Source organism: Sapajus apella, unplaced genomic scaffold, assembly GCF_009761245.1.
Source record: "Sapajus apella isolate SASKATOON/1434 unplaced genomic scaffold, GSC_monkey_1.0 scaffold49, whole genome shotgun sequence".
NCBI classification, from domain to species: domain Eukaryota; kingdom Metazoa; phylum Chordata; class Mammalia; order Primates; family Cebidae; genus Sapajus; species Sapajus apella.
The window spans coordinates 15,578,924-15,606,581 of NW_022436989.1; the positions used below are offsets into that span (position 1 = coordinate 15,578,924).

At 37.6% G+C, this 27,658-nt stretch overlaps 1 protein-coding gene and 1 long non-coding RNA gene across 4 annotated transcripts in view; one reads left to right on the plus strand and one right to left on the minus strand.

Annotated features, from left to right (window-relative positions):
• TSNAX (translin associated factor X) overlaps positions 1-26,176 on the minus strand; it is a 36,446-nt gene extending 10,270 nt beyond the window's left edge. Inside the window, exons 1-4 of one of the 2 annotated variants that reach the window (XR_004257995.1) lie at positions 25,987-26,176; positions 25,451-25,555; positions 17,616-17,730; positions 14,771-14,901 (exon numbers count right to left, since the gene is read on the minus strand). Coding sequence is in view for 1 of the 2 variants with exons in the window: in XM_032242446.1 (XP_032098337.1) it covers positions 14,771-14,901; positions 17,616-17,730; positions 25,451-25,555; positions 25,987-26,002 (367 nt within the window). In the remaining variant the exon portion in view is untranslated. The remainder of the gene's footprint in view (positions 1-14,770; positions 14,902-17,615; positions 17,731-25,450; positions 25,556-25,986) is intronic. The other variant, XM_032242446.1, reaches the window with a different exon arrangement.
• The window catches only part of LOC116526149, a 15,969-nt gene continuing 1,653 nt past the window's right edge, over positions 13,343-27,658 (plus strand). The window contains exon 1 of one of the 2 annotated variants that reach the window (XR_004257998.1): positions 13,343-13,405. This is a non-coding gene — a long non-coding RNA (uncharacterized LOC116526149). Of the gene's footprint in view, positions 13,406-19,321; positions 19,394-27,658 lie in introns of those variants that run through there. The other variant, XR_004257997.1, reaches the window with a different exon arrangement.

Below are 27,658 nucleotides of genomic sequence, written 5' to 3' on the forward strand. Positions count from 1 at the left end.
AACTCAGTATCTTCCTTCCAAACCTGGTTCTCTCAGTTTTGCCAATTCCATGCACCTCCTGGTCTCCTCCCATCTATTCTTGACCTCTTCTCATCCATTCTCACACTGCAGACTGTTTGCCTTCTTAACATGTAACTATGACCACATCACTCCTGTTTAAAGCCCAAGTAATTTCCCATAGCACTCAGAATACAGGACCAAACCATTAACGTAGCTTAAATTCACCCCCACTTACATTATCAGCCTCAATTGATGCCACGGTTAAGTTATAACTCACAAAGGCTTACATTTCCAAGATGGGTACATAAACATCTATCTGTATGCATGTTAAGCAAAAAAATAGAGCTACTTCAAACGTCAGAATCAAACACAACTGGCAAGGTGCTTGTCTTATAGATGGCAACAGGAAGGGAGGGAAACAATATAAAAACTAAGACTGGGGCCGGGCACAGTGGCTCACACCTATAATCCCAGCACTTTGGGAGGCCGAGGCGGGTGGATCATCTGAGGTCAGGAGTTCGAGACCAGTCTGACCAACATGGAGAAACCCTGTCTCTACTAAAAATACAAAATTAGCTGAGTGTGGTGGCACATGCCTGTAATCCCAGCTACTTGGGAGGCTGAGGAAGGAGAACTGCATGAATCTGTGAGGCAGTGGTTGCAGTGAGCCAAGATGGCGCCATTGCACTCCAACGTGGGCAACAAGAGTGAAACTGTCTCAAAAAAAAAAAAAAAAAAAAAAAACTAAGACTGTGTCAGTTGAAAGCAGTACACACATATTTTCCTGAGCCTTGAATAATATTAAATTCAACAAAAAGGATAAACAGCATTACATGGGAAGGGGGCTGTTATTCTCTCCACCCCGCCCAATGTAATGCTGTTTATCCTATCTGTTGAATTCAGTATTATTTCATATGTTGCTGTTAATAAGGCAACAAACACTTCAGCAACAAGATACTACCAATATTCTGTATCATTCAGCAGTGCGTGAAGCAAATGGCATTTCTGTGTGGCTGCCATATAGTTTAGTTTCATTAAGGTACTTTTTTTTTCATATTTCAGTGGAAAAATAGTTCAAAATATTCCAAATTTGAAAAGTACCATAGAAATCATGGCATCTAGTACTCTTACAACGAGGCCCAGGCCTGAAATTTAGTTGTACCTAGTTGATTTTACGAATTACAAATTATTTTCAAAAATAAACTCATTAAAATCATTTTCCATGTTTTGAATTAACTCATGGATGAAACAACTTTTTACAACTAATGAAGGTAGGCAAATTTTTTTTTTTCCATTGACAAACACATGGTATTTTACAATTGTCTGCTGTAATTGTCATCTTTGTTCAATAACATTCATTCAGAATCAGGAGTAGTTTTAAAAATACTACTTAGCTTTTTGATAGCCTATTGTTTTTAATTATTTTCCCTCTTCCATTGTGGAACTATGAAATTTAAAATTATTCATATTATTTACTATGCAAGGCTCTTTGGTTCCTACCCTCAACTTAGCTCCATTTCTACTCTTGCATGTCCAAAAACTCCTTCAGGACTCTGCTCAACAAACGAACATCTACCCTGGGACAATATCCTTAAGTATCACAGAAGGCCTTGAAAACTGGAACTTCAGTCTTTCCTTGAGCAGGAGCAAACTCTAAGATACGCTTTTTTTCTCCATTCATCTGTAAGCTAAATAGTGCAATACAGTAAGCAACATTTGTTCTCAACTAAATGAATTATGCCACCTTGCTTAAAGAGCTGAAGTGGTTAGAATTTGACTTTTTAAAAAATTAGCACAGTTTCACTTTATTTTTTCTGATTTTTTATTGTGGTAAAATAAACATAACATTTATCAGCTCACCCACTTTTAAGTGTACAATTTAGTGGTATTAAATACATTAATAATGTTGAACAACCATTATTACCATTCATCTCCAGAATTCTTTTATTAATCTTTCCAAAATGAAATTCTAGACCAAGCATTTCTAAATATAATTCCACATCCCTCCTCCCCTCAGCCTCTGGCAACCACCATTCTACTTTCTTGTCTCTATGATTTTGGCTAATCTAGGTACCTCATGCAAGTGACAAATAATGGTATTTGCCCTTCTGTGATTGGCTTATTTCACTTTGCATAATCTTTAACCTTCATCCATGTTGTAGCATATGTCCGAATTTCCTTCCTGTTTAAGGCTGAATCATATTCTATTGTATGCATATACCAGATTTTGTTTATTCACTCATCAATAGACAGACAATTGAGTCACTTCCACCTTTTGGCTTTTGTGAATAATGCTGCTGTAAACATGACTATTCAAACCTGTAAGTCCCTCCTTTCAATTATTTAGGGGTATCACCCAGAAGCCCTCAACAGAACTTTTTAAAAATAATAGTTTACTAGGTCTTCAATGTCTACTACTTGTAACATGTATGGATCTGGAAATTGATATCCATCATTTTAATGCTCAATATAACCTTATAGACTGTATTACTATCCTTAATAAATAAACTGAGGCACAGAGAAGTTAAGAAATTCAGCCAAGTCACATGGTAAATGGTGAAAGTTTCTATAATTCAAAAGCTTACACCCTTCCCACCTTACCGGCTTCTTTACAGTCATCTCTATATAAAACATATCTGTTTTTCTCAACATTTTTCCTCCCTAAATTCCCAGTTCAGCTTTTCTCCATGTTTTGTTTAACCTTATTCTGTAGTCTTTCAAACACACTATATGCTTCCATGATTCCACGCCATTCTGTGACCATGACCTCCCTCTCACATCTTTCTCTACCTACAACAACAGTATAAATACACCCTAATCAAGGAAGTACTAGTTTCTTCATTCCCACTATATGAAACTTGTACTTCAATTAAATGTTTCAGTCAGTTTTAGATTACAAATAGCTGTCTGATCACCTATTTTGCACCCTAGAACTCTAAGGGTGGATATAATGCCCAGACAACTTTGCTCCTTGGCCCACTCCCAAAGACAGCAACTGTTACATGTAGAAGAGACTCAACCATTTACTATAAATTCCTTCTAATAATCTCTCCCGGTTTCTCCTCACCAAGGTCTATGAAACTGTAAGTGCCTCAACAAACAAAAATATTTTAAAATTTGGTATTCAATTATTCAGATCCAGTTGTACTTAATTTATAATACTTTCTAATAAGATTAGAGTTCAAATTGATGAAGGACAGAATTTGAGGTCCTGATTTATTTTTTAATAGGGAAAAGAGAGAACATGGAGTAAGAGCCCTCAGAATTTACATGTGGTGTCAATCTCTATTAAATGTGGGTAGGCACCAGATATTTAATTTTCAAGTATATCTAGTCATTATATAAGTTGTCCCTGAAATGTGTTAATAAAAATTACTTCAGAGATGAGGTGGCCATTTTTGCTCCACAGAAATTAGGTTTCATGCTATAATGTGGAGAAAGTTCAAGGACATCTGACCCAAAACACTGAAAAGCATTTTTGGTCACATGTAGGTAAAAGGATGTTTAAACAAGTTATGTTTCAACTTGATAAAGAGGACATCCGCTATTTTCAGTGAATAATCCCCAAGGTGAAAATTTTCAACCTACTGCCATATTCCATCAAACAATGCCTTCCCCTTCTGTCTTTGCCTTGGATGAAATCCAATTAGAATTATTTACAGGATCAGCTGCCAGTAAGACAGAAGTCTGTAGGTTGCTTTTATGTAAATTGGTTTTTTTCTTGTTCCCCTATTAGAACATCTAACAGGGAAACCTAGTTAAAGTCTTCGGATTATTTTTACTTATTCCTTTAATATTTAAGCAATATACATCCAGTCCAACTCTCCATCAAAAACTATATATAAAGGCAAACAGATACGACAGACGTTTCATTATAAATTTGAAGCTCACGTCTCAACTTTCTTTGTTTTCAACGCTTTTTCAGAAATTGTTTAACATACAATTCAGCAATTTTACTGCTAAATATATACACCTAAAAGAGCTGAAAGCATATATTCACACAAAGACTTGTAGGCAAATAATAACAGCAGTATTATTCACAAAGGCCCAAAAGTGGAAACAACCCAAAAGTCTACCAACTGATGACAGATTAACAAAATATGGTATATCTGTAAAACAGACTATAATTCAGTTATTAAAAAGGAATGAAATACAGATACATGCTATGACATAGCTGAACTCTGAAAATATGCTCAAGGAAATCAGACACAAAAGGCCATATATGGTTTGATTCAATTTATATGAGATATCCAGAATAGACAAATCCATTGAGACAAAAAGTAGATTAGTGGTTACCAGAGGCTAACCCTGGTATTAGGAGAAAGGGGTATGGGGAATGACTGCTAATGGGTAGGAGGTTTTTTTGAGCATGATGAAAATATTCTGAAATTAGGCAGTGATAAATACATAACCTTGTGAAAACAGTAAAAACAACTGAATTGTTCAATTTAAAAGGGTTAATTATGTGGTATATAACGTCTCAATTTTTAAAAATTACACTTACAACTATTTCTCTGAGTACCACATGAATTTTTTAAACAACTTAGTTTCACCAAATCAATCACTGAAGTGTTAAAGTGAAATCACTTCATATTGGCTTCACAGGCCACTCTGCTAAAAATCTACTTTCAGATACATGAATTGTACACTGAAAATAAATGTATTTATATGCCTCAGCTTTGTAAAGTATGTGTACTTATACCACCAACAGTAAACTCTGCATAGAATTCCACTAATTTGGATTTTGTCTGAGGTTTTTCTTTTTTTTGAGACACAGTCTGGCTCTGTTGCCCAGGCTGGAGTGCAGTGGCACAATCTCGACTCACTGCAACCTCTGCCACCTGGATTCAAGTGACTCTCCTGCCTCAGCCTCCCAGAGTACCTGGGATTACAAGTGCCCACTGCCATACCCAGCTAATTTTTGTATTTTTAGTGGAGATGAAGTTTCACCATATAGGGCCAGAATGGTCTTGAACTCCTGACTTCAGGCGATTCGCCCGCCTCTGCCTGCCAAAGTTCTGGGATTACAGGCATGAGCTACCACGCCCAGACTTTTTTTTTTTAAGTCTTGCTCTGTTAATCAGGCTGGAGTGCAGTGGCATAATCGTGGCTCACTATCACATCAAATTCCTTGGGCTCCAGTGATACTCATGCCTCAGACTCCCCAGTCACTAGGACTAAAGAGGCAAGCAACTATGGCTAGCTAATTTTTTTTTTTTTTTTTTTTACTTTTTTGTAGAGACAGGGTTTTGCTAAGCTGCACAGACTGGTCTCAACTAATCCTCCCACCATGACCTCCCAAAGTCCTGGGATTACAGGTATAAGCTACCACTTCCAGCCCTAAAGCAGGGTTTTTACATTAGCACTGAAGAACATGTATTGAGCAAATTGGTGCCACTGAGTTCTTATCCAAAATGAAAAATTTTTAATTTAGTGCAATATTACAGATTAATTTTGCTAAATTTGAGAAGGGTCAGGAATGAACATTTGTTAATGGTTAGATGCCAAACAAAATAAGAAATGCTTTCCATACATGTATTTTATTTAATTTCAAAAAAAAAAATCCAGGTGGTAGCTATTAATGTTCTCATGCTAAAAGAAAAAAGGTTGAAATTCAAACAGGCTGTACACTTTGTTCCAAGGTTACAGAACTAAGGAATATTAAAGTCCAGATCTGTCTGATGGCAAAGTCTATCTCTTTCTACTTCACGTCACTGAGCAAGTCTAATCTCTTAAAAGGAGACCCGACAGACTAGAAAAGTTAATGCCAATCTGGGGATCTTCTAAAATTGACTTTCCTAATACCAAAGGATCACATTCTCTTCTTATCTTGTTTAATCCTTATAGTAATCACTTAAATAACTCTTGTCTGCACTTTCAAATTCCCTGTCCCTTGAAGTGATATTTAAGAAATTTTAACAGGAATATAAAGTACTATATAAATAAATATAAACCCAAAACTTTAAATATATTCTTTTATTTTCTTAATACGCTGTATTTATCATAGAACTGCTTAATAAGTGATATAAAATATAACAAATTATCCCTCAAATCATTCCAATAATTCTCAAATCATTTCTTAATTTTTAGATGCTGTTGGAAAGGGCTTTTGTTTGCTTTGACTTCCCATGTCTGAGCCACGATTTGATATGGAGAATATCATCAAACTCTTCCTATAACCTTCTTCTTTAAAATGACCGTTATCAGGCGACTGGGTTCCTGCCCAGGTAGGGGATTCACACAGGCCTGCCTCCATTCTCAGCTTCCAATTCCCCCCACCATTCCTTTAACCTCTGTTCCTCTCTCATCATACTCTCTCCCCCAACCAATGAGGGATGACGGAAGTAGAAGAGGAAAAGGAAGGAAGAAGGAAAAGAAAGAAAATCTGTTCACTTTTGGGTATGCCTGCTGTCCTGTGATGGTTATCAATAAGGCTCCCTTCCCTCAGACTTCTTCCCTTATGTGCAGAGACAGCCACTTCCCTCTCCACCAGAGGGCCATGCCTCAAATAAAGCAACGCTTTCCGAACCCGCCTGAGATTATTACGGCAGCCTCGGAGAATATGCTCTGCATAAATACCTATTTATAACCCTGGTATCAGACGCTATTTGCTTCTCCCCTTAAGGCACCTCTTTTTGAGGGTTTACAAAAAAAGTCCACAGCTCAGTTGCACAACACAAAACCCCCACCCACCCCTGGACTTAACTCAAAAGCAAATCCCCAGTCCAGTCCCTCCACTCAAAAATAACTTTCATAGCTCATCCTCTAGCTGCAGTGCACAAACCAAAAAATGTCTGCTACGGACAGACCTGGGATGATCCAAACATGCTGATCATATGTTGAAGCCCTAACCTCTAGTACCTGTGAATGTGAGTGTATTTGGAGACAGGGTCTTTAAAGAGGTGATTAAGTTAAACGAGGCCACTGAGGTTCCTTAATCCAGTATGGCTGGCGATGTAAAGAGAGATTAAGACATACAGAGACAACAGAGATGTGTGTACACAGCCACGTGAAGACCCAGGGAAAAGACAGCCATCTGCATGTCATGGAGAGAGGCCTCAGGGGAATCAAACTTGCTAACACCTTGATCTCAGCCTTTGGGCCTCCAGAACTGCAAGAAAATAAATTTCTGTTTAAGCCACCCAGTCTGTGGTATTTTATTATGGCAGGCCTAGCAAACTAATATAGTATCTTGCAATCAGTGCACCTTTGGTTTCTGAGATAAACCACAGGCACCTATTAATTTTACTTCTCCTCACAATTCATAATATACTACTTCCCAACACACACACAGATATATTTCTATGTTAGCTACAAACATGGCCACAACAATGCAACAGGCCGCTTATCTTGTCCTACTTCTCCCATTGTCATCCTGCTGCCAAATAATGAGCAAAACCCCAACCAAGAATTGGAATCTAACTTTCTGCCTCATTCATTTCTATTTCTATACAGAATTATATTTATTGTTCAGGTAAACTTTCAAAAATGAATAATGATAACTATTAAATGTTCCTGCTTAAGTTCCCATCCCCATTATACTCAGTCATTCTTTTTTTTTTTTTTTTTTTTTCCTTTTTTTTTTGAAAGAGAGTTTTGCTCTGTTGCTCAGGCTATAGTGCAGTGGCGCAATCTTGGCTCACTGCAATCTCCACCTCCTGGGTTCAAGCAATTCTCCTACCTCAGGTGTGCACCACAATGCCTGGCTAATTTTTGTATTTTTAGCAGAGACAGGGTTTTACCATGTTGGTCAGGCTGGTCTCGATCTCTTGGCTGCATGATCAGCCTGCCTTGGCCTCCTAAAGTGCTGGGATTACAGGCATGAGCTATCAGAGTCATCCTTAAATCTCCAGTCTCCTATCAATTCCATACTATTTCCCCACCACATCCCCTTTTCTCAGCACATGACACGAAAATGCAAGTGACGGAGAAAGAATTTTCTCAATTCCCTACCTCTACAGCCATCCGTAACTGCCCAACTGGGAAGAGAGAGTTGTCCTCTCATACAAGGTTTAAGCTCTGGATCCCATCCTCAAGTCTTGATTACTCAGGGATCCTATTCCATTCAATACTGTATTGTATTTCCTTTAGTTAAGGTTACCAGCCTTTGGTTTTATTCTCACTTTACACTCTCCTTAGACAATCCTATCCACGTCTTTAAAATTAGCTACAGTTTATGAGTTCATGACTCCAAGGCTATACCTGCAGATTAGACTTGCATCCTGAGTTCTTTAGACCTACGAATCAAATTGCCTCCTAGGGAGCAGCCTGTATGTTCTAAGATTTCCAATTAATCTTATCCAAAACCCATTCTACCTTCCTGTTTTCTCCTCTTAACAAATAACATTCCTATTCATCCAGTTGGCCAAACTAGAAACCCAAAGGCATCCCCAGACTATTCCCTTTCTTTATACTTTTTAAAAATAAACTATCTTCGAAAAACATGCACATTCCTCTCCATTCCTACTGCTAACACCAAACTTGAGACCTATTCATTTCACACCAAGAGGGACCACTACAGCTGCCTCACCTCTCACCTCTAGCATCCCTCCGAATAAAATATAATGGCAAAACAGAAAGCAGAGACTTTGTCCTAGGTTCTAAAGTTAATTCAGTCTCTTGCAAGCAGTGTGAACTGATGTAAGTTTGTTCATTTTACTGTGCTCCAATTTTCTCATCTGTAAAGTGCAGGCAACTGTTTACATAGTAGGTTTTATATAGAATAATGTATCAGTGTCTGGTATAATGGCCCTTTATACCAAACGATCAGAAGAATATAATAAGAATTACTGGCATTAATTTTTGTTAGACCATATTTTATAATATCTCTAAAGAAAGCAATGGTTTTTTCTTCCCTGGATTTTTTTTCCCTTTTTTTGGCTCACAATTAAAAGGGGCTATTGTTCTTCCAAAATGTTATCCTAGTTCAATACATGCTACAATTCTTGGATACTTTTTGGTTTGCTAAGTAGCAACAGCAAACTGGCTGGGCACAGTGGCTCATGCCCATAATCCCAGTACTTTGGGAGGCCAATGTGGGCGGATCACTTGAGGTCAGGAGTTTGAGACCAGCCAGGTCAACATGATGAAACCTCACCTCTATTAAAAATACAAAACTTAGCTAGGCATGGTGGCATTTGCCTGTAACCCCAGCTACTTGGGAGGCTAAGGCACAAGAATAGCTTGAACCTGGGAGACAGGAGGTTGCAGTGAACCCAGGTCGCGCCACTGTACTCCAGCCTAGGTGACAAAGAGAGACTCCATTTCAAAACAAAAAAAAGAAGTAGTAGTAGTACTAGCAAACTATGTTAACAGAACACTATTTTTATCCTACTAAGCCATGATAAATTAAGAGTTTGTCAAGGAATAAGGGTCTCTCTGACTTGGTGCAATATGTCCAAAACTGAGTAAGACAGTGTCTCTTCTTCTCCGTGTTGCCTATGTAGCCCTATCCTTATCAACTGACAGACCTCAAGTCAAAAGAATAACCTTTGAAATAAGATTTCAGAAAAGGAATGGGAATGCTCAGAAATGAAAAGAGAAATTGGACTAAAAGACCTTCATACACTTGGACAGTCCAAGTAGCATGTACCAGACATTTATCTAGAAAGAGTATTTATAAACTGAGTTTTCATAACCCAGAAAATGCCTACAGACAGATGTTCCCATGGTCATAGTAGTCACCACAAAAGTTCACAGTATAAAATATACACTTACTAAATTGTGACTGAAACAGTCACCAAAAAATACCTACTGAATCATCTGACACTCACAGCAACCACAAACTGTATCTATTTTACATAATTACGTTACATAAAATATGTAGTTTATGTAATTTAAGAAGATACAGAATCTGAGATCTTCAAGAAAAAGCCTTTGGCTTTAGATAAAACAGCGTAAAGCACTAAATACTAGCTATCAGAGAGGTAATGGTTTAGCAGAAAGTGTTTCAGAGTGGATAAAACAAAACAGACTCCAGTTGCAATACTGTCACTCACCTCATTTACAAAATGAGGTAGCAGAACTAGAAGTCTTCTCACCAATTAAAAAATCACTTTCAGATTAGACAAATGAACACTTTCAAACAAAATAAAAATCTATTCAGAAAAAAATTTTAAATCCATCAATAGGCATATACCTGAATTTTCTATTACATCAAAAGAACACCAAGTTACCATATCAGGGAGAGAAAAATTAACTATTTATCAGACATATTTTGTTTTCCTTGGCACGCACAGACACCATATTTCCCATTCATCCTTAAAGCTGCTGTGGCTATGTAACTAGCCAATAAAATGTGGGCAGAAATGCTCTATGACATTTCCAGGGCTGGTGCATAAAATCCTCAGGCACCATCCCCCATTCCTCTCTGTCAGCTCTATGTTGATGCCCTGGCTGATCTTGGAAATCATGTACTCATAACAACAGAGCCCCAGAGAGCATGGGTCTGTGAATAACTAAGTGGGCAGAGCACACTCAAACTACCACCACAAAGCCTGGTCTTCAAGAGAGAAAGATTCAATTTCTATTTCGTTAAGCCACTGCAATTTCACAGTTTATTCATCTGTTTCTGCACTTAGCTTTACCTTAACTAGCCAACATCTCTGGCACTTCTCTCTTAATATCACTCATAAACAGACAAAATTCAGCTTTTAGCTCTATCATTCCATCCACTACTCTTCCTATTGTTATTCCAAAAGCTTACAGAGATTCACATCCTAGTTCATTTTTTCCAGTGAGCATTCACAAATTTGCCAATATGATGAACCTACATCAAATTTCTCTGAACTCAAATACTAGCTTTGGAACTTCCCTAAATATTAACATTGGTCCTATTCCTGCTAATATATCTAAGAAACAGTCCCTGGAAACGTGTTTTCTTTTGGAAGAAACAAAACACAGCATAATATAAACTTGTGAAAGCAAATCATCAGATAAAGCATATAGTTGAACAAAAAAGAAAAGCCTTTTAAAAATACTTTTGTTCTTCATTCTTTTAACGTTTATATTTATGGAGTACTTATTAGGTGTCTGGGATACGTAAAGTGAAAAACAAGAATGAAACCTTTGTAGAGATTTACAGAGTCTACATTCTAGTAAGGGAAGGAGAGATAATGAAGAAATATAATACATAAACAGATTACATATTAGAAGTTAAAAAGTGCTAAGATAAAAGGGGCACAGCATGTGCTGGGTGTACAAGGAAAACCTCAGTATTTGGGGTAAGCAAAATAAAGCCTCTACTAGGAGTTAGGTTGTATAGTCAAAAGGTAAATAAAATCCATGTGGGAAGAAATCAATAGCACCACGTTAGCTTATGACCCTGAGCATAACTTCTGTGAGCCTCGATCTCCCCACTTGTGAAGTGGTAAAATATTATCTATGATTCAGAGGTATTGCAAAAATCAATGAGATTGTGAATATAAAGAATGGCGGCTAAAAACGTAACTGGCCCCAAACACCCACTTTACCCATCACTCACATTCTTGGATCAAAGAATTAAAATATTAATTAGGATATAAACTTAGTTTTGTGTACTAAGATGTCTCAAAAAATGACAATTCTTATCTTTATCAGTGATATAAACTAAAGAAAAAAATACTATTTTTTCTTTGAAATGGAGGACATTTCCCCTCAAATGTTAATTTTTCAACAAGAGGGGAAAAAAAATGACAGGACACAAATTTTTTAAGTGACTTATTTGAAGCAACTAATTATTTGTTCATTTGTTTAATCATCCCTTGGAACCATCTGTAATCTACTCTGATAAGAAATGTGTAGAAAACAGACCTTACGTTTTGTTGTTGTTCAATTATTAGGATATTCAATGTTTGAGCTCACACAAGTATCCCTTAGGGAAATGCTCTGCGTGCCATTAGCACTATTCTTGATGAGGAAAAGCACAGAACTCCTTTAGTTCATTGCCAGAATTGTTTTATCTTCAAGTCAAAAGAACAACTATTTGGAGTAGCACCAAAACAAGCATTTAACAATTACAAGCAGCAAGCTATTCATAAGCATCATATTGTTAATGCTAATCCAATGATAAATAACCTTATTTTATCAAATAAAATATCTGTCAGCAAAATTTTCCGTCCTAGACACCTCTTTACTTGACTGCTTTATTCCTTAACTTTAAGAAAAAACACGTTTATTGCTTCAATTCAAAGAACCTCATTTTAAAGACTTTTTAAAGAAAAGATGTAGAACATTATTTTAACCCATGAATAAGTAATCTTCAAAGAAAACTTACGAGTCGTAAACGAAAACCTAACAGAGACCATTGTGCTTCTAATAATTCTCCAATGATACAGTGAAGTAGGAAAATTTGAATAAAGAGCATTCCCATTAATGTCCTATCTTTCCAAGAGGACAGCATTTCCTTCCTGATTTAGAAAATACTCTACTGAATATTTCCCTTTCACCTTTTTCTCCTCCATATCACTGTTCTGTAAGACAACATATAGCTTTCTAGGTTGCTTTTGATATCATCTATATGGTCTTGGCCCTTATTTAAACTCTTTATCTTTATAGTTCACGCACTGATGCATGAGGACATAAGAAATAGAACTACTGGGCTACATACAGCAATTCTGAAACGCCCCATAGATATCTGGGGAACCTGATGTTGTCAAAATTAGTAGAGCCTAATTGTGCACTAATAAGAAATTGAGAAGTTTAAACATAAAAAAAATACCATCTTTCACACATGAAGCACCAAAATTGTGGGGAAAATATATGAATTTTTATTAAAATACAAGTTTTAAGCAGGTTGAAGTCCAAAGTGAGAACTGCTGTGATCGGCTTTTATTATATTTATTAACTGTCATGAATTTTTACAAGATAGGCACACTACATGATGATGTGATAGAAAAAATGATAACGATTATGGAAGTTATTCAAACTCTTACCTTTAGTCATTCAAGTTAGTAGGATATTTTGGAAAAGCTGTAGAATAGGATTTCTGTTTTACAGACATTTAGACTGTGCTGCTTCATCAGTTCAAGCAGGTTCCAGAAACTAAGAAACCTAACTTGCTCCCCACCACCACCAACACCACCACTCTGTAGCCCTCATAATTACACATGCATACCTAACTTACACATAGGAGAACTACTCTGTCTGAAATATTTTCCTGCTATGAATCTATCTGTAGTATGGTCACAGCTACTATTATAAAGATATTCTCAGCCAGGCGCCGTGGCTCACCCCTGTAATCCCAGCACTTTGGGAGGCCGAGGCAGGTGGATCACGAGGTCAGGAGTTCAAGACCAGCCTGAGCAATATGGTAAAATCCCATCTATACTAAAAATACAAAAATTAGCTGGGCATGGTAGGGCATGCCTATAATCCCAGCTACTCAGGAGGCTGAGGCAGGAGAATCGCTTGAAGCCAGGAGGCAGAGGTTGTGGTGAGCCAAGATCACACCACTGCAGCACTCCATCCTGGGTGAGACTTTGTCTCAAAAAAAAAAAAAAAAAAAAAAAGGGGGTATTCTCATGTTTTCTGCTAAGCTTGATTTACCTTTTACTTCACCCGTCTTCCCACCAATACCTCTGATCTTCTCTCCCACTCCAGCCAAATCTGTTAACTTAAGGTTGTGCCACTTTAGAGCAAACTAAATTTATGAAGTCATCTTTATTATGTGTGCTATTATGTAAAAATCAAATAAACCCTTGATATTAATAAATTATGATGGCAGGCTGTATTTCAATTGGTAATATGTTACAATGACTCCTCACAAAACTGTTTTACACTTCAGTTTCCAACAATGCACCCTCAGTTTTAACTAATGTATGCCGGTAACTTCTCTTACCCAAATTAGAAAATATTTCAACATTTCTGAAAAAAAAAAACAAATGCTGAAATTATAAATGTTGGACTAAAATTGGATATGCACATTAAAAAGATACCAAATAAACTCATTTCCCAGTCTTCCTGCAAACCTTAGGGTATTGAGACTGAGCATCCCTAATGCAAAAATCCTAAATCCGAAATGGTCCAAAATCCAAAACACTTTGAATGCTGACACGACGCTCAAAGGTCATGCTCAAAATAAATGCTCATTGGAGCATTTCAGATTTCTGGATTAGAGATGCTCAGCAGTAAACTGTGAATATTCCAAAACAAAATCTGAAACACTTCTGTTCCCAAGCATTTTGGATAAGGGATACTCAACCTGTATCTGAATTATATAGTATCTCTCCTATCAATGAGCCCACATTTAAAAAAAGAAGGACGAGGAAAGAACCAAGCACTCTATACATTTACTCAATTAATTTGAAAATGATGATAATCACCAAGATTCAGTATACCCTGAAATTTTTTTAAGTGAATATAAAACACCCAGATATAGAGTCATATTATAAGATATCTGGCTTCGTCTGGCAGCATTCTCTTTCTTGAGCCTATTTGAAACAGAAACTTAGAGCCACCAGTGAAATTTACCTGTAGTTAGAAATGAGATGTACCCTGTCTGAACACATCCTATACATACTCAAGAAGAAAGTTCATCCTATTAAGTCTGTGTTCTCAAATACTTTATTAAAATCAATCAATTACTACACTGCTAAAAAATCTATTACTACACTGCTAAAAAATAATAAAGCCAACTTGCCTCTGGATTACTTCTGTATTACTACAATGTCTCAGTTCTTTAAAGCCAGTATTATTTCACCAGGTATCACTCAAAATTCATGCAACTCACACGTTAATCATGTATCATACACTATATATATATATATCTCCCCTGAAACAAACCTAGACTTACCTGTAGTAATGGCTCGATGGAATTGATGCATATCTTCCCCAGATAGCTCTTGGGCTACCTGGAATATCTTTTGTCTGACACCATCCAATTTAATTTCTGATTCAGTCAATATATCTTCCATATCAGGAGCACTACGATCAAGATATTGGGAACTTTTAGAACATCAGCCAGATGCTTTAATAGTGAAAAACTGAAATAATCTAAATATCAACATAGGGCTAAATATTGTATGCATTTGGATTCTTCTAACTCAGAACTACTCAAAACTATTAACAGTATGGAAAACATGAAAAATGCTATTAACACACTGTTAAGTGAAAAAAGTATACAAAAACAATATGTGTAACATAATGATAAGAAAAATTTTGTACCTAAAAATATGACACACAGATGTCTGCTTTCAGTAAGGACAGAGTAACATGAACTAGATTTATCCTCTTACCTTAAACAACTAAAAAGAAAAAATAAATACAGAAAACAATGGTTAAAGACCCTGGACTACAGGCAGCATGGAGCAGTGATCCCTGGGGAAAGGGAGGAGAACAACATATACCCTGTGACTGCCCCATCTTATTGCCTGGAAAGTTTCCAAGTGACAGCACAGAGACAGGAAACTTAGGTGGAGACTGGGAGTCAGCCTGAGTAGAAAAGGATTTGGGTGTTTTGGGGAATCAAGACAGCTAAAATTTGCAAAGCAGAGTAACAATGAGGAGAAAGCTGTATAAACAGAGATGTTCAGAGATTTACAGAAGCGACCTCCTCAAGTCTTCAGTTGAGTACTGATCAGAACAGGCATGCAAGGAAACTATTCAAGGCTAGAAAGACTGCCCAAAATGAGCAGGCAGAACAATACCCTTAGTTCACAGAGCCAGAAAGTATCAATTCATCAGCAGCAGACTGACACTACAAAAAATATCAAAGGAAGTTCTTTAGGCAAAAGGAAAATAATACCAGATGAAAATCTGATACACACAAAGGCATGAACACCAAAAATGGTAAATGTGGATAAAATTTTTCTTATTTTTAAATCATACTGTTTAAAGTAAAAATCATTAACACATTGTGGAAATTATAACAAAAGTAGAAATAATATGAATCACAACAATAGCACAAAAGGCCAAGCTAGAAGGAAAATGGAAAAGGAAGTATAAGATTCTAACACCATATAGGAAGTAATATGTAAATAGTCCTTCCTTTGCATGGTACTGTGTTAACTGAAACTTGGGCACATCAACACTGTAACTGCAAAGTAACTGTTACCACAAAACCATGTAATGTGAAAACAGGATTCTTATATGCACAAATTTTCGTAAACACAGTATTGTACAAAGTGAAAATAGTTGACAATAAGATGTATATTATAAACCATAAAACAATCACTACAAAAACAAAAAAGGCATCGCTAACAAGCTTACAAATAAGATAAAATGGGATCATAAAAAATTATACAAAATAAAGCAGGAAGAAGAGAATAGATAGATTTAATTATAACTATATCAATAACTACATTAAATGTAAATGGTCTAAATACCTGGACTAACATGCAGAGATTTTCCAAATAGATTTTTAAAAAGCAAGAGAGACAAGAAATTCATGTTAAATATAAACACAAATAGATTAAAAATAAAAGGATGAAAAGATATATATTCTGATAACATTAATCAAAAGAAAACAGAGTAGCTATATTAATATCAAACTTCGGGCAAAGCCTACTTCCAGGGATACCATTTTAATGATGAAGGGTCAATTCATCAAATGCGTAACAATCCTAAATATTAATGTACCAAATAAAAGAGCTTCAAGATACTTGAAGAAAAAACTGATAGGACTTCAAGGAGAAAGACAAACCTATAATTGTCTTAAAGAGATGTCATCCTCTTTCTCTCTCTCAATAATTGACAAGTATACAAAAAATCATAAGGAAATAAGCGACTTGAACAACACTTAATTGGTGTTTAGAGAACATTACACCTAACAATAGTAGAATATACACGCTTTTCAAGTGTACCCAGAACGTTTACCAGGTAGACCGTATCCTGAGCCAAAATTAAGGCTCTATAAATTTAAAAAGATTCAAATTATAGAAAGTATGTTATCTAATACATGAAATTAAATTAGAAATCAGTACCAGAAAGTTGTCTGGAAAACCCCCAAAATACTTGGACACAAAATAACACACTAAAAATTACTCTTGGGTCAAAAATGAAATCAAAATAAAAATTGGCACCAATAAATTTCAAAACTTAAAGGAAATGGCAAATTCCTTAAAAACTACTGAAGGTCACTGAAGGAGTTATCTGTGTCTATTAAAGAAAATAATTTCGTAGTTAAAATATACGAGGTCTTCTCACTAACAGTTTTTCAGGTGTACTGTGACTGGCTCATTTCTTTCATAAAGTTTTTTTTTTTTTTTTTTTTTTTTTTTTTTTTTTTTTTTTTTTTTTTGAGACAGGTTCTGGCTCTGTTTGCTCAGGCTGGAGTACGGTGGTGTGATCTCGGCACACTGCAGCCTCTGCCTCCCAGGCTCAAGCAAGCCTCCCAGGAGCGTGGGTGGCGTTTACCACCAAACCTGCCTAATTTTTGTATTTTTAGTACAGACAAGGTTTCGCCATGTTGCCCAGGCTGGTCTTGACCTCCTGAGCTCAAGTGATCCACCCACCTTGGCCTCCCAAACTGCTGGGATTACAGGTGTGAGCCACTACACCCAGCTGAGACCTACTGTTATTAAAATATTAATTCTTAAATTGTACCTGCTGCTAATGTCTTCTAATCCTGACGTTCAAAGTCACAGAATATTCTAACAGCTAGTATCAAACTATAATAAATTTTAAAGATGCTTACTCACCTTGTAATCCTATGGAGGAGAAAAATTGTCCTTTTACTTTCAACAGTTATATCTCGACTAAGTTTCACAAGTCTCTCATATTTGTCATGCCTTGCATCAAGTTCCTGCTGAAATGCTAAAAACACATTATTATGAACATATATATTCTATACTCAAAGCCTACCAAACAATATTTTTAAGATGCATGTCACAGTGTAAATGTAGACAATGACTGTAGTCACCCGACTTCATTCAGAAGCAGAACATGATGGCAATGACACTCTCAAAATACAAAAAGATGAACATTACAAATAATCTCTAGCACCTACTGACTCCAGTGTTCTTAATTGTCAAACACCCTAGTTATATATCACTAACAGCATTAAAGTACCTTGAGAGGGCCACTTAATATTCCCACATTTCTGAACCTTTAAAACGAAGTACTGATAATTTCTGTAAATGCCAACAATGCACAGAAGCTTGCAAATTCCTGAATCCCTGATTTTTTAAAAATCTGTCAACTGTAGTAAGGTAGCACATATATATTAAAATGAATATGAAACAAATTTCTTAAAAATGAATGCCAAAATATGTGAATTATATCTTAATTTTTAAAAAAATCTACCAAATTATGAATATTACACTTAAATATTGTGTAAAAATCTAGTTAGCCCATTTATTTTAGAATGTAATCTCAAATTTACTTTATGTTTTACCATGTAGTAATACTGCACACATACGCATAATACAATTGAGAAATACTCAACTATTTTCAGAAAGATAGTAAAGGGGAAAATGACTGAACATAGACAACCACTACAGAAGTTAGTTTTGTTATAACTAATAACTAGATCATAAAGTAGTTCTGCAATCAATAGAAAGTTGTGGCAGAGTTAATCTAAAAATGATCACTAAGAAATATCAAAATTTAATTAGGCTGGGGAAAAAGTCAACTGAAAATTGGATTAGTCAGGATGTTAGAAATCTAGGAAGAGAAATCAAAGTAGGAGAAAATGAAGAAGAGTTCCTGAGAATGATGAAAGGCTGAATGCAGGCTGTGGTGTCCAGTTCTTACACACTAAATTTGAAGACTCAACACTCCCATAGAGAAATTAATCTTCAACCTGTCAAACTGTTATGAACACAAATCTCCCATAATATAATATTACATAAGAAGATTTCCTCCCCACTTTCATACATCCTTTTCCTTACAGAACAAAGCATTTTCACAACTCTAACATGTCTTGCCTTCAGGAAAATGTTCACACATTTGTCTCCTTACATGTCAGGACTTTGATTCCTTACAGTCACACTGTTTTCTCCTTACCTGTACGGTATCAGCACTTAATGGTCAGGAAACTACTGACTGGAATACTTTTATTTATATCTATTACATATAATTGCCAATCTGCTTACCTTTTATGCTAACTTAACTTTCACCTAATCTGCTTAATTTGTTTTAGTCTTGAATATTGAGACTCAAAGAATTTTACCTTGGTAAACTTTTTACAGAAAGTCTAACTTGAGGCTGCCAAACAAAAAACAGTGGTTTAGGTTTTTTAAAAGAATAAAAGCTTTGGCCGGGCTCGGTGGCTCAAGCCTGTAATCCCAGCACTTTGGGAGGCGGAGGTGGGTGGATCACGAGGTCAAGAGATCAAGACCATCCTGGTCAACACAGTGAAACCCCATCTCTACTAAAAAAATACAAAAAACATTAGCTGGGCATGGTGGTGCGCGCCTGTAATCCCAGCTACTCGGGAGGCTGAGGCAGGAGAATTGCCTGAACCCAGGAGGCAGAGGTTGCGGTGAGCCGAGATCGCGCCATTGCACTCCAGCCTGGGTAACAAGAGCGAAACTCCGTCCCCAAAAAAAAAAAAAAGAATAAAAGCTTTTATTACACTACTATCAGATGCTTTAGCCTAAAAATTTTTCCTTACTAAAATTCTTAACAATTAACAAAATTACTTATTATTGTTTAAAAGACTACATCTAAAGTTTTGTGAATATGCTTAGAGCAAAAGGTATTAAATAAATTTAACTGAAGGAAAACTGTTTCTAGAACACAAAGCTATACCTACAGAATGTTACATATATAAGTAACACTTAATAAAACAGTACAACAACTGGGAGTCTACAGAAAGATTACATTACATATGGCAAAAATAATCTGCAGAATCTAGAATGTTTACATAGTAAATTCATGCCTCCAACACATTAACCTGCCTCATATCCTACCCTTAGCTCACCAGTCAGTCAGACTGTGTCTTCTTGCTGGTCCTGATTCTCTAAGCTTGCACCTTTCTTGATGCCTCTGTTTTTGCTACTGCCTCTCTCTACAACACTATTCCTTCTAATCATCTCCCATTTCACTTTCATCATTCAAATATCATTCTGCTCAAGAACTGCTTAAGAATCACCTGCCTCCCTCCTCCCTTACTCTCTATTCCTTACCATGCTTCACTGATTTACATTTATCCTTCACTAGCTAAAATTATATTGTTATTTATTTGTAAATTTACATGTTTCACCTCTGTATCAGGGCATAGATCTGTGTCTAGCAGCAGATGTTCATAAAACGTTTCCTGGTTGAACTGCTTGTTGAAGTCATAAGCAGTATAACATACTGGATAAGAGCATTTGTTGAGGTTTGAGATAAATGTGACCAGAGGTATGCAATCTCCTGGGAACTAAGAAATTGTTGAAAAGGAATTGCAAATTCATGTGCCCAATCAACACTGCCCCTAACATGGAATAATGTCTTACTACTTTGCTGCTTAGCTATTACTTTTTGAAATGTATGCTAATGCAGTTGGAATTAATATAAATTACTAATAATAGTAATATAAGTTAATTTTATAAAGCACAGTTGAATCTGTCTTACCAGCTTCGTTACCGTCATCCAAATCTGTTACTTTATTACTTCATTATCTCTAAGTTACCTTACAAATACTTTACGGTACCTGTACTACAAAATAGTCTCTTGCCTGGTCTGCTTCTGCCCACCTTGCCTTTCTATAACTGCCAGAGTGACATTTCTAAAATATACTTTAGTTTTTAAGACTCTCTAATGACTCTGCATTACATTTAACAAACTCCAAACTCCTCATGAAGCCTTACATTACTTAGTCCCTTGCAATATCCCTCAAAAGAAAAAAAATCATCATTTATGTAGTATTCCAGCCAGGGATATATAACTTGAACCTACTCATGAGAGAATATTAACCAAATCCAAGTTGAGGAATATTCTATTAAATAAAATCTATATTCTTCAATCATTATCACTGTCATGAAAGACAAAGAAAGACTAAGACACTGTTCCAGATCACAGAAAATTAAAAAGAGACAATACAATGTAACGTGTGATCCTGTCCTAGATTATTGGACTAGAGAGACAAGAAGCTAGAAGGAACATTATTGAGACAACTGTCAGAATATGCACTGTAGATTCAGGTATTGTGTCAGCGTTAAATCTCCTGAACTTAGTAACAATACAATAGTTACACAAGAGAATAATCTTCCTCCTAGGAAATACATTCTGAAGTATTAACAAGTAAAGGGGTATGATGGATGCAACTTGTTCTTAAACGGTTTAGAATAAATGTATGTTTAGACATATAAATTTACATATATAAAGAGAATAATAAAGCAAAAATGGCAAAATGTTAAAAATTGGTCAATCTAAGTCAAGGATATATAGAAGTTCTCTATTTTTCCAACTCTATTAGTCTTCCAGTTTTTAAAATCTGAGATTACGTCAAAATAAATTTTAAGAGACAATATTTCTTTACTCAGATGATTCAACAATAGAATATTCATCTGAGAACCCCTTTTAATGCAATTAACTCAAACTTTGATAGCAAAGTGGTTACTCAGACATTAAAGATCCTGGGTTTAAGTTTGAGTTGAACAAACTACACCATCTCATGAAATTTTCTCAGGAAGCTAGTGCTTCTCATTAAAGACTTCCTGGGCCAGATGTGATGGCTCACACCTATAATCGCTGCACTTTGGGAGGCTGAGGTGGGTGGATCACTTGAGCTCAGGAGTTCAAGATGAGCCAAGCCAACATATAGTGAAACTCTGTCTCCACTAAAAATATAAAAACTAGCCAGGCATGGTGGCACACGCCTGCAGTTCCAGCTACTTGGAAGGCTGAGGAAGGAGAATCACTTGAACCTAGGAGGCAGAGGTTGCAATGAGACGAGATCACACCACTGCACACCAGCCTGGGCGACACTGAGAGTCCATCTCAAAAAAAAAAAAAAGACTTCCCATGTAATCCCTTTTAAATCTCCTCCAACAGACCTGTAAGCTTTTATGTTAAACTTTTCCAAAACACTTCGTAAATCTTATGAATGGAAAAAAATGAGGAAATTATTTTAACTTTTTTTTTTTTTTGGAGACAGTCTCGCTCTGTTGACTGGGCTGGAGTGCAGTGGCGCAACGTCGGCTCACTACAACCTCTGCCTCCCAGGTTCAAGCAATTCTCTGCCTCAGCCTCCCGAGTAGCTGGATGTCCGCCACCATGCCCAGGCTAATTTTGTATTTTTAGTAAAGATGGGGTTTCACCGTCTTGGCCAGGCTGGTCTTGAACTCCTGACCTCGTGATCCACCCACCTTAGCCTCCCAAAGTGCTGGGATTACAGGTATGAGCCACTGGGAAGGCAGAAACAGTCTGTACCTAAAAGTACGGTCTCTATATGTAAGAAAGCAACTATTACATACTTTATAAAAATGAAGAGAGTAAAATCATCTATTTCTAAATTACATGGAAATCAAAAACGCTCTTCGAGTAACTAAAATATTTTCCTGTTTAAATATAGGTATGATTTAACTGGGTTTTACCACTCAGTCTCACAATGGGAATACTGTAAAAGTTGTAAAAAAGGAACTTAGTAAACAAGAGATTATCACAAAGTGATATATAATCACTTTTATGTAATTAAGCAAAAATTACTTTTATGTAACAAAAAGTTACATAAAATTTTAAAAGTTACTTTAACCACATATATTAATAATATAAATATCTCCAAAAAAAAGAAACTTATACCTTTTTTTTCAAATTTATTAAATTTGTTTTCCCCGTTTTGACTTCCTGCCTTTTTTTCCACCTTTACTGGGGTATAATTGACAGTTAATCCCAGCACTTTGAGAAGCCAAGGGGGATGGATCGCTTGAGTCCAGGAGTTTAAGACCAGCAGGGGCAACATAGTGAGACCCTGTCCCTAGAAAATATTTAAAAATTATCCATGCATGGTGGCACATGCCTGTAGTCCCAGCTACTGGGGAGGCTAAGGTGGGAGGATCACCTGAGCCCAAGAGGCTATGGTTGCAGTGAATGACTGCAACTGCACTTCAGCCTGGACCAGAGTAAGGTGCTATCACCAAAAAAAAAAAAAAAAACAAAACACTGTGTGTGTGTGTATATATATAGTACATACGGTGACACTTTGATATATGCTATGAAATGATTACCACTATCAAGCTAATTAACATATCCATCACCTCACACAGTTAGCCTTATTTTTTTTTTTTTTTTTTTTTTTTTGAGTGAGGGTCTCTGTTGCCCAGGCTGGAGTGCAGTGGTCCAATCACAGCCCACTGCAGCCTCAAACTTCTAGGTTCAAACAGTCCTCCTGCTCCCACCCCTCCAGAGTAGCTAGGACTATAAGCATACTACAGGCGCATGCCATCATGCCCAGCTAATTGTGGTAAAAACATGTAAGACCTATTTATTTAGCAAATTTCAAGTATAAAGTTTCTGAACTTATCAAGCTCCATACATTGAAATACCCTTTAACCACTTAACTCTCTTAATGCCTTTATTTCAGAAGTCTTTTCACTCCACAGCCCCAAAAGTTGCCTGGCCCATAGGAAACGCCCACCAAATCAGGTATACTGCATGAACCAGAAAAAAAACAAGAACTTATTTAAACTGTTAACTACATTAGTAGCTGACAAGGACCTAAATATATCTGGTCTTTTATTACTGAGATAATAATTAGGCCAGGATTTTGCCTAATATTTCAAGATAATATGTATTCATTATTTATTATAGCTGTATTAATAACCACTGTTAAGTCGGATACTATCAACACAAAATAAGGTACAGTTCCTATCCTCAAGAAGCTCAGGACTGTATAAGGGACAGAGATGTAAACAAATAAAATGTAATCATGCTATAACAAATATATGTAAAAGGTTTGGGAGAGCAGACACCATGCTTCTTGTTCACTACTAATACATGCTAGAACACAGCAGATGCTCAATAAAAATTTCGTAATGTTAGTCACCAATTCAGCTTGAGAGAAAAATCAGAATGTGGTCACAGAAAAGAAGCGACTTGAGCTACGTCTTAAAGAAAATTGTAGTTCAGGCCAGGCGCAGTGGCTCACACCTGTAATCCCAGCACTTTGGGAGGCCGAGGCGGGAGGGTTGCTTGAGCTCAGGAGTTTAAGACCAGCCTGGGCAACATAGCAAAACCCTGTCTCTACAAAATATTTTTTAAAAATTAGCCAGGTATGGGGGCACACACCTGTAGTCCCAGCCACTCAGGAGGCTGAGAAAGGAGAATGGCTTGAGCCCAGGAGGCAGAGGTTTTGCAGTGAGCTGAGATCATGCCACTGCACTCCAGCCTGTGTGACAGAGGGAGACTGCCTCAAAAAAAAAAAAAAAGAAAGAATATTGTAGTTCAGCAGATGGGTAATGAGGACACCATGTTAGAAGCAACTCCACCTTCTGTATCACTATGCTCTTTATTCAATTACAGCCAGGTGTCTTAAATTTCTGAAGATCACAATAGATACTATGGTAGTTTTAAAATATATCCACAAATCACTTGAGACTCCTCCCTCCAAAGGGTGGGATGCAATTTCCTTGCCCTTCAATGTGAGGCAGTTTTTTTGTTGTTGTTGGTTTTTGTTTGTTAGTTTTTCCATTTTTGTCTGAGGAAGTGAGGCAGTTAACTGCCTCCCTTCTAACAAATACAATGTGACAAAAATGACAGTGTCTGATGTCTGAGATTAGGACACAATGAGATTATGGTTTCCTCCTTGCACTCTTTCACATTCTCTCTCTCTCTCTCTGAAGGAAGCCAGATGCTACACCCAAGGACGCCTAAGCAGCACAAGAAGTCCATGTGGACAGAACAGAGAGCTGGTTGCAGGCAAAAGGCCCAAGCAGTCAACAGCTGTGGATCCTTGCACCCCAATCTAGGTTTCAGAATCAAGGTTTCAGGAGACTGCAAATCGGAATCATCAACCAACTAAGCCCTTTCCAGATTCCTTAATCACAGAAATATAAGATATAGGATAACGGATAAAAGGGGACAAAAGGAAGGGGATTTTGTTTTGTTTTGAAATGAGGAATAACTTGTCCAAGTTAATACGCTGAGAAAAGGGGACTGTGAAAATATGTGTATATAGATATACAAGATTTACTAATAGATAACAAGCTCCCATTCTGTGCAAAGTGTTACAGTTAAAACAAAGATACCGTCCCTAACTTCAAGTCTAGTAGAGGAAACAAATATACACTAAATGAAAATATATTTTACCACGTAACACATGAGTAAATATCAGGTACACAATTCTTGAGTATGTGGCATGTCTAATATTAGCTAATGTTTAATATTTCTTGTGTTTAAGTCATGTTTACCTGATTACTAATATTTCTCTTAATGGGACATAAAAGTGAAGGCCTTTGGAATCCAGACTTTTAGGGTAGATCTAGCACCATCACAAAACCTCCAGCAAAATTTTCACATGTAAATTCTTAGGGACTGTTTTCTTGAGCATAACCATGGCTAAACAATTTTGTTCTCTCCCCTTCCCCAACTTATACTGCAGAGAACTTACATTTAAAGGCCAACATCACGGGTGAAGATGAATTAACATCCTTCCCTTCTCTTCTTTGGTTGTGTGGGAAATTGTCATGCTTCCTTTTCCTGAACCCTCCTGATCCTTATGTGGAGAAGAAAAAAAGTTAGAGAAATCTTCCATCACCAAGAGTTTGCAAAACAGAACATAGGCAAACCTCCTCCTCCCTTTAAAACCAGATACCCACAGGGCCCTCGACTTATAAGAGGCTTTCTTCGCAGACCGACAGAAATGCTTCCCAGGCCTTTCCAAGCAAACCATCCATGCCTCCACCAACTGGTGCTTTGATCTGGCATTACAGTAATTACTGAACTAGGATAAAATTACACCTCGAAGATTTAAGAAAAACGGAGGTAAACAGGGCCAACCCGGCCGGGGAGAGAACTAGGGCTGCCGCCCCCGAGTCTGCAAGGGACGATGGCATCCTTTAAGGGTGAAAAGGGGAAAATCGCCTAAAAAGACTGGAGAGCCTCCCCCTCTGGATAAATAACGCCCCATGTTGTGGAGGACGCCACCTTCTTTGTTGCTCATGTCGTCACAGCCTACGATGAGACGAACGGAAACTGAAGGACCTGGAGCGAGACGAAGACGCAAGGTGCAGGCCGACCGAACCCAGAAAAACAGCTTGCCGAGCCGCCCTTTGCAGTCGGGCCGACTACTACGCAGTGGCCGGAAGTCGCCCCTCGCCTACTTCCGGCCTGCGTCCGGGGTCCCACCGCCTCTGGCTCCGCCCCCCGTGTGGTCGGGGGACCCCGCGCGCGCGTGCTTTCGTGGCCGCCCTCTGGTGTGCCTGAAGACAGAAGCGACTCTACACGCCTCACAGCATGCACTATTAATAAGAAGACGATGCGTCCTCCTGGAGCTGAGATCTGTGTGATCCTGGGAAAGCGACAAAAACGTTCGTAATTATTTTCTGAAGGCACGTTCGGGACACTTACCCTTCCCTCAGCGGGGGCCCACCTTCGCGCGCGGTGCATCGTAGGGGTTGTAGTTCGTCCGCGGGAGCGGGACCTCGGGAGCCCCAGCCGGAGGTGTGAGAAAGAGGCGAGTTCCTCGGGGCATCTGGGAAGGTTTTTTCAGGATCCAGGCAGAAACTTACAGAGCTAGGAGTTTTTTTAACTTTCCCAGGCGCTTTAAGGGATGGAAATATGCGAGTCGATCAGTGGATGGTGTTAGTACTGTTTTCTCTCATGAAGGCCTGCCCTTCCAGTCTCCTCTCACCTTCTCCCTCCTCCACCGACCTCTCCTCCGCACTGGCTCTCAGAAGCCAAATAGCCTGTGTTCAATTTGCCTCCACAGAGTGGTTGGGCGACCTTGATGAAGTAGGCAACCTCTGTGCCTCGGTTTCCTTATCTGTAACATAGGGATAGAATAGTACCCGCCTATTAGGGTTATTTGAGGATGAAAGGAGTTAAGGCTCGTGAAGACGTTCTTTCACATATAAATGCTCAATTAAGTATTAGATGCCATACTCCTCTCCCACCAGGGCTCTCTCAGACAATACGACAGAGAGAAAGGTAATAGCAGGTGTGTTCCACTAAACTGTGGGCCTTTCATCATGGACAGGTACTGTCATATCTAGACTTTGTGCCCACCCTAGGCCCAGTGCTTCTCAGCGCTGATCCTGCGCCTTGTAAGCCTCTATCAATGTTTCTTGAAGAATCATGTTCCTGGCATCAGGATGGGTAAGTAGGTGGCAGCTCAGCACCCTCTAGAGAGAAACTCAGGCCAAGGCTTGGTAAGTGGGGTGCTCTAGGCCTAGTAGAGAAAACACAAGTACATTTTAAGCTTTGTCTAAATAATCTCGATATTGTAGTCATGTGTTGTACACACAGTCTTTTCTTCTTGTTAATTTAGGAACAAAAGAACAGGAAATGAAATAACTTGGCTAGAATATGGCAGTAACTACAAGGCACAGTCTGCTGTGGCAGGAAGGTAACCACCACTCATACCTCTGCAGCTCTGCGAATACATGAATTGATTGAGCAGATTCCTTGAGGATAAAGTAGGCTCCTGGGGACCCTGCTTATTGGGCTACTTGCTTTACGGATGTTGAACAGATAATTCTCATGAGTTTGACTGACGTCTGATCTACCAGTATCCCCCCACTCTGATTAGAAATAACTTGACCATGCAAAAAAAAAAAAAAAAAAAAAAGGCCGGGCGCGGTGGCTCAAGCCTGTAATC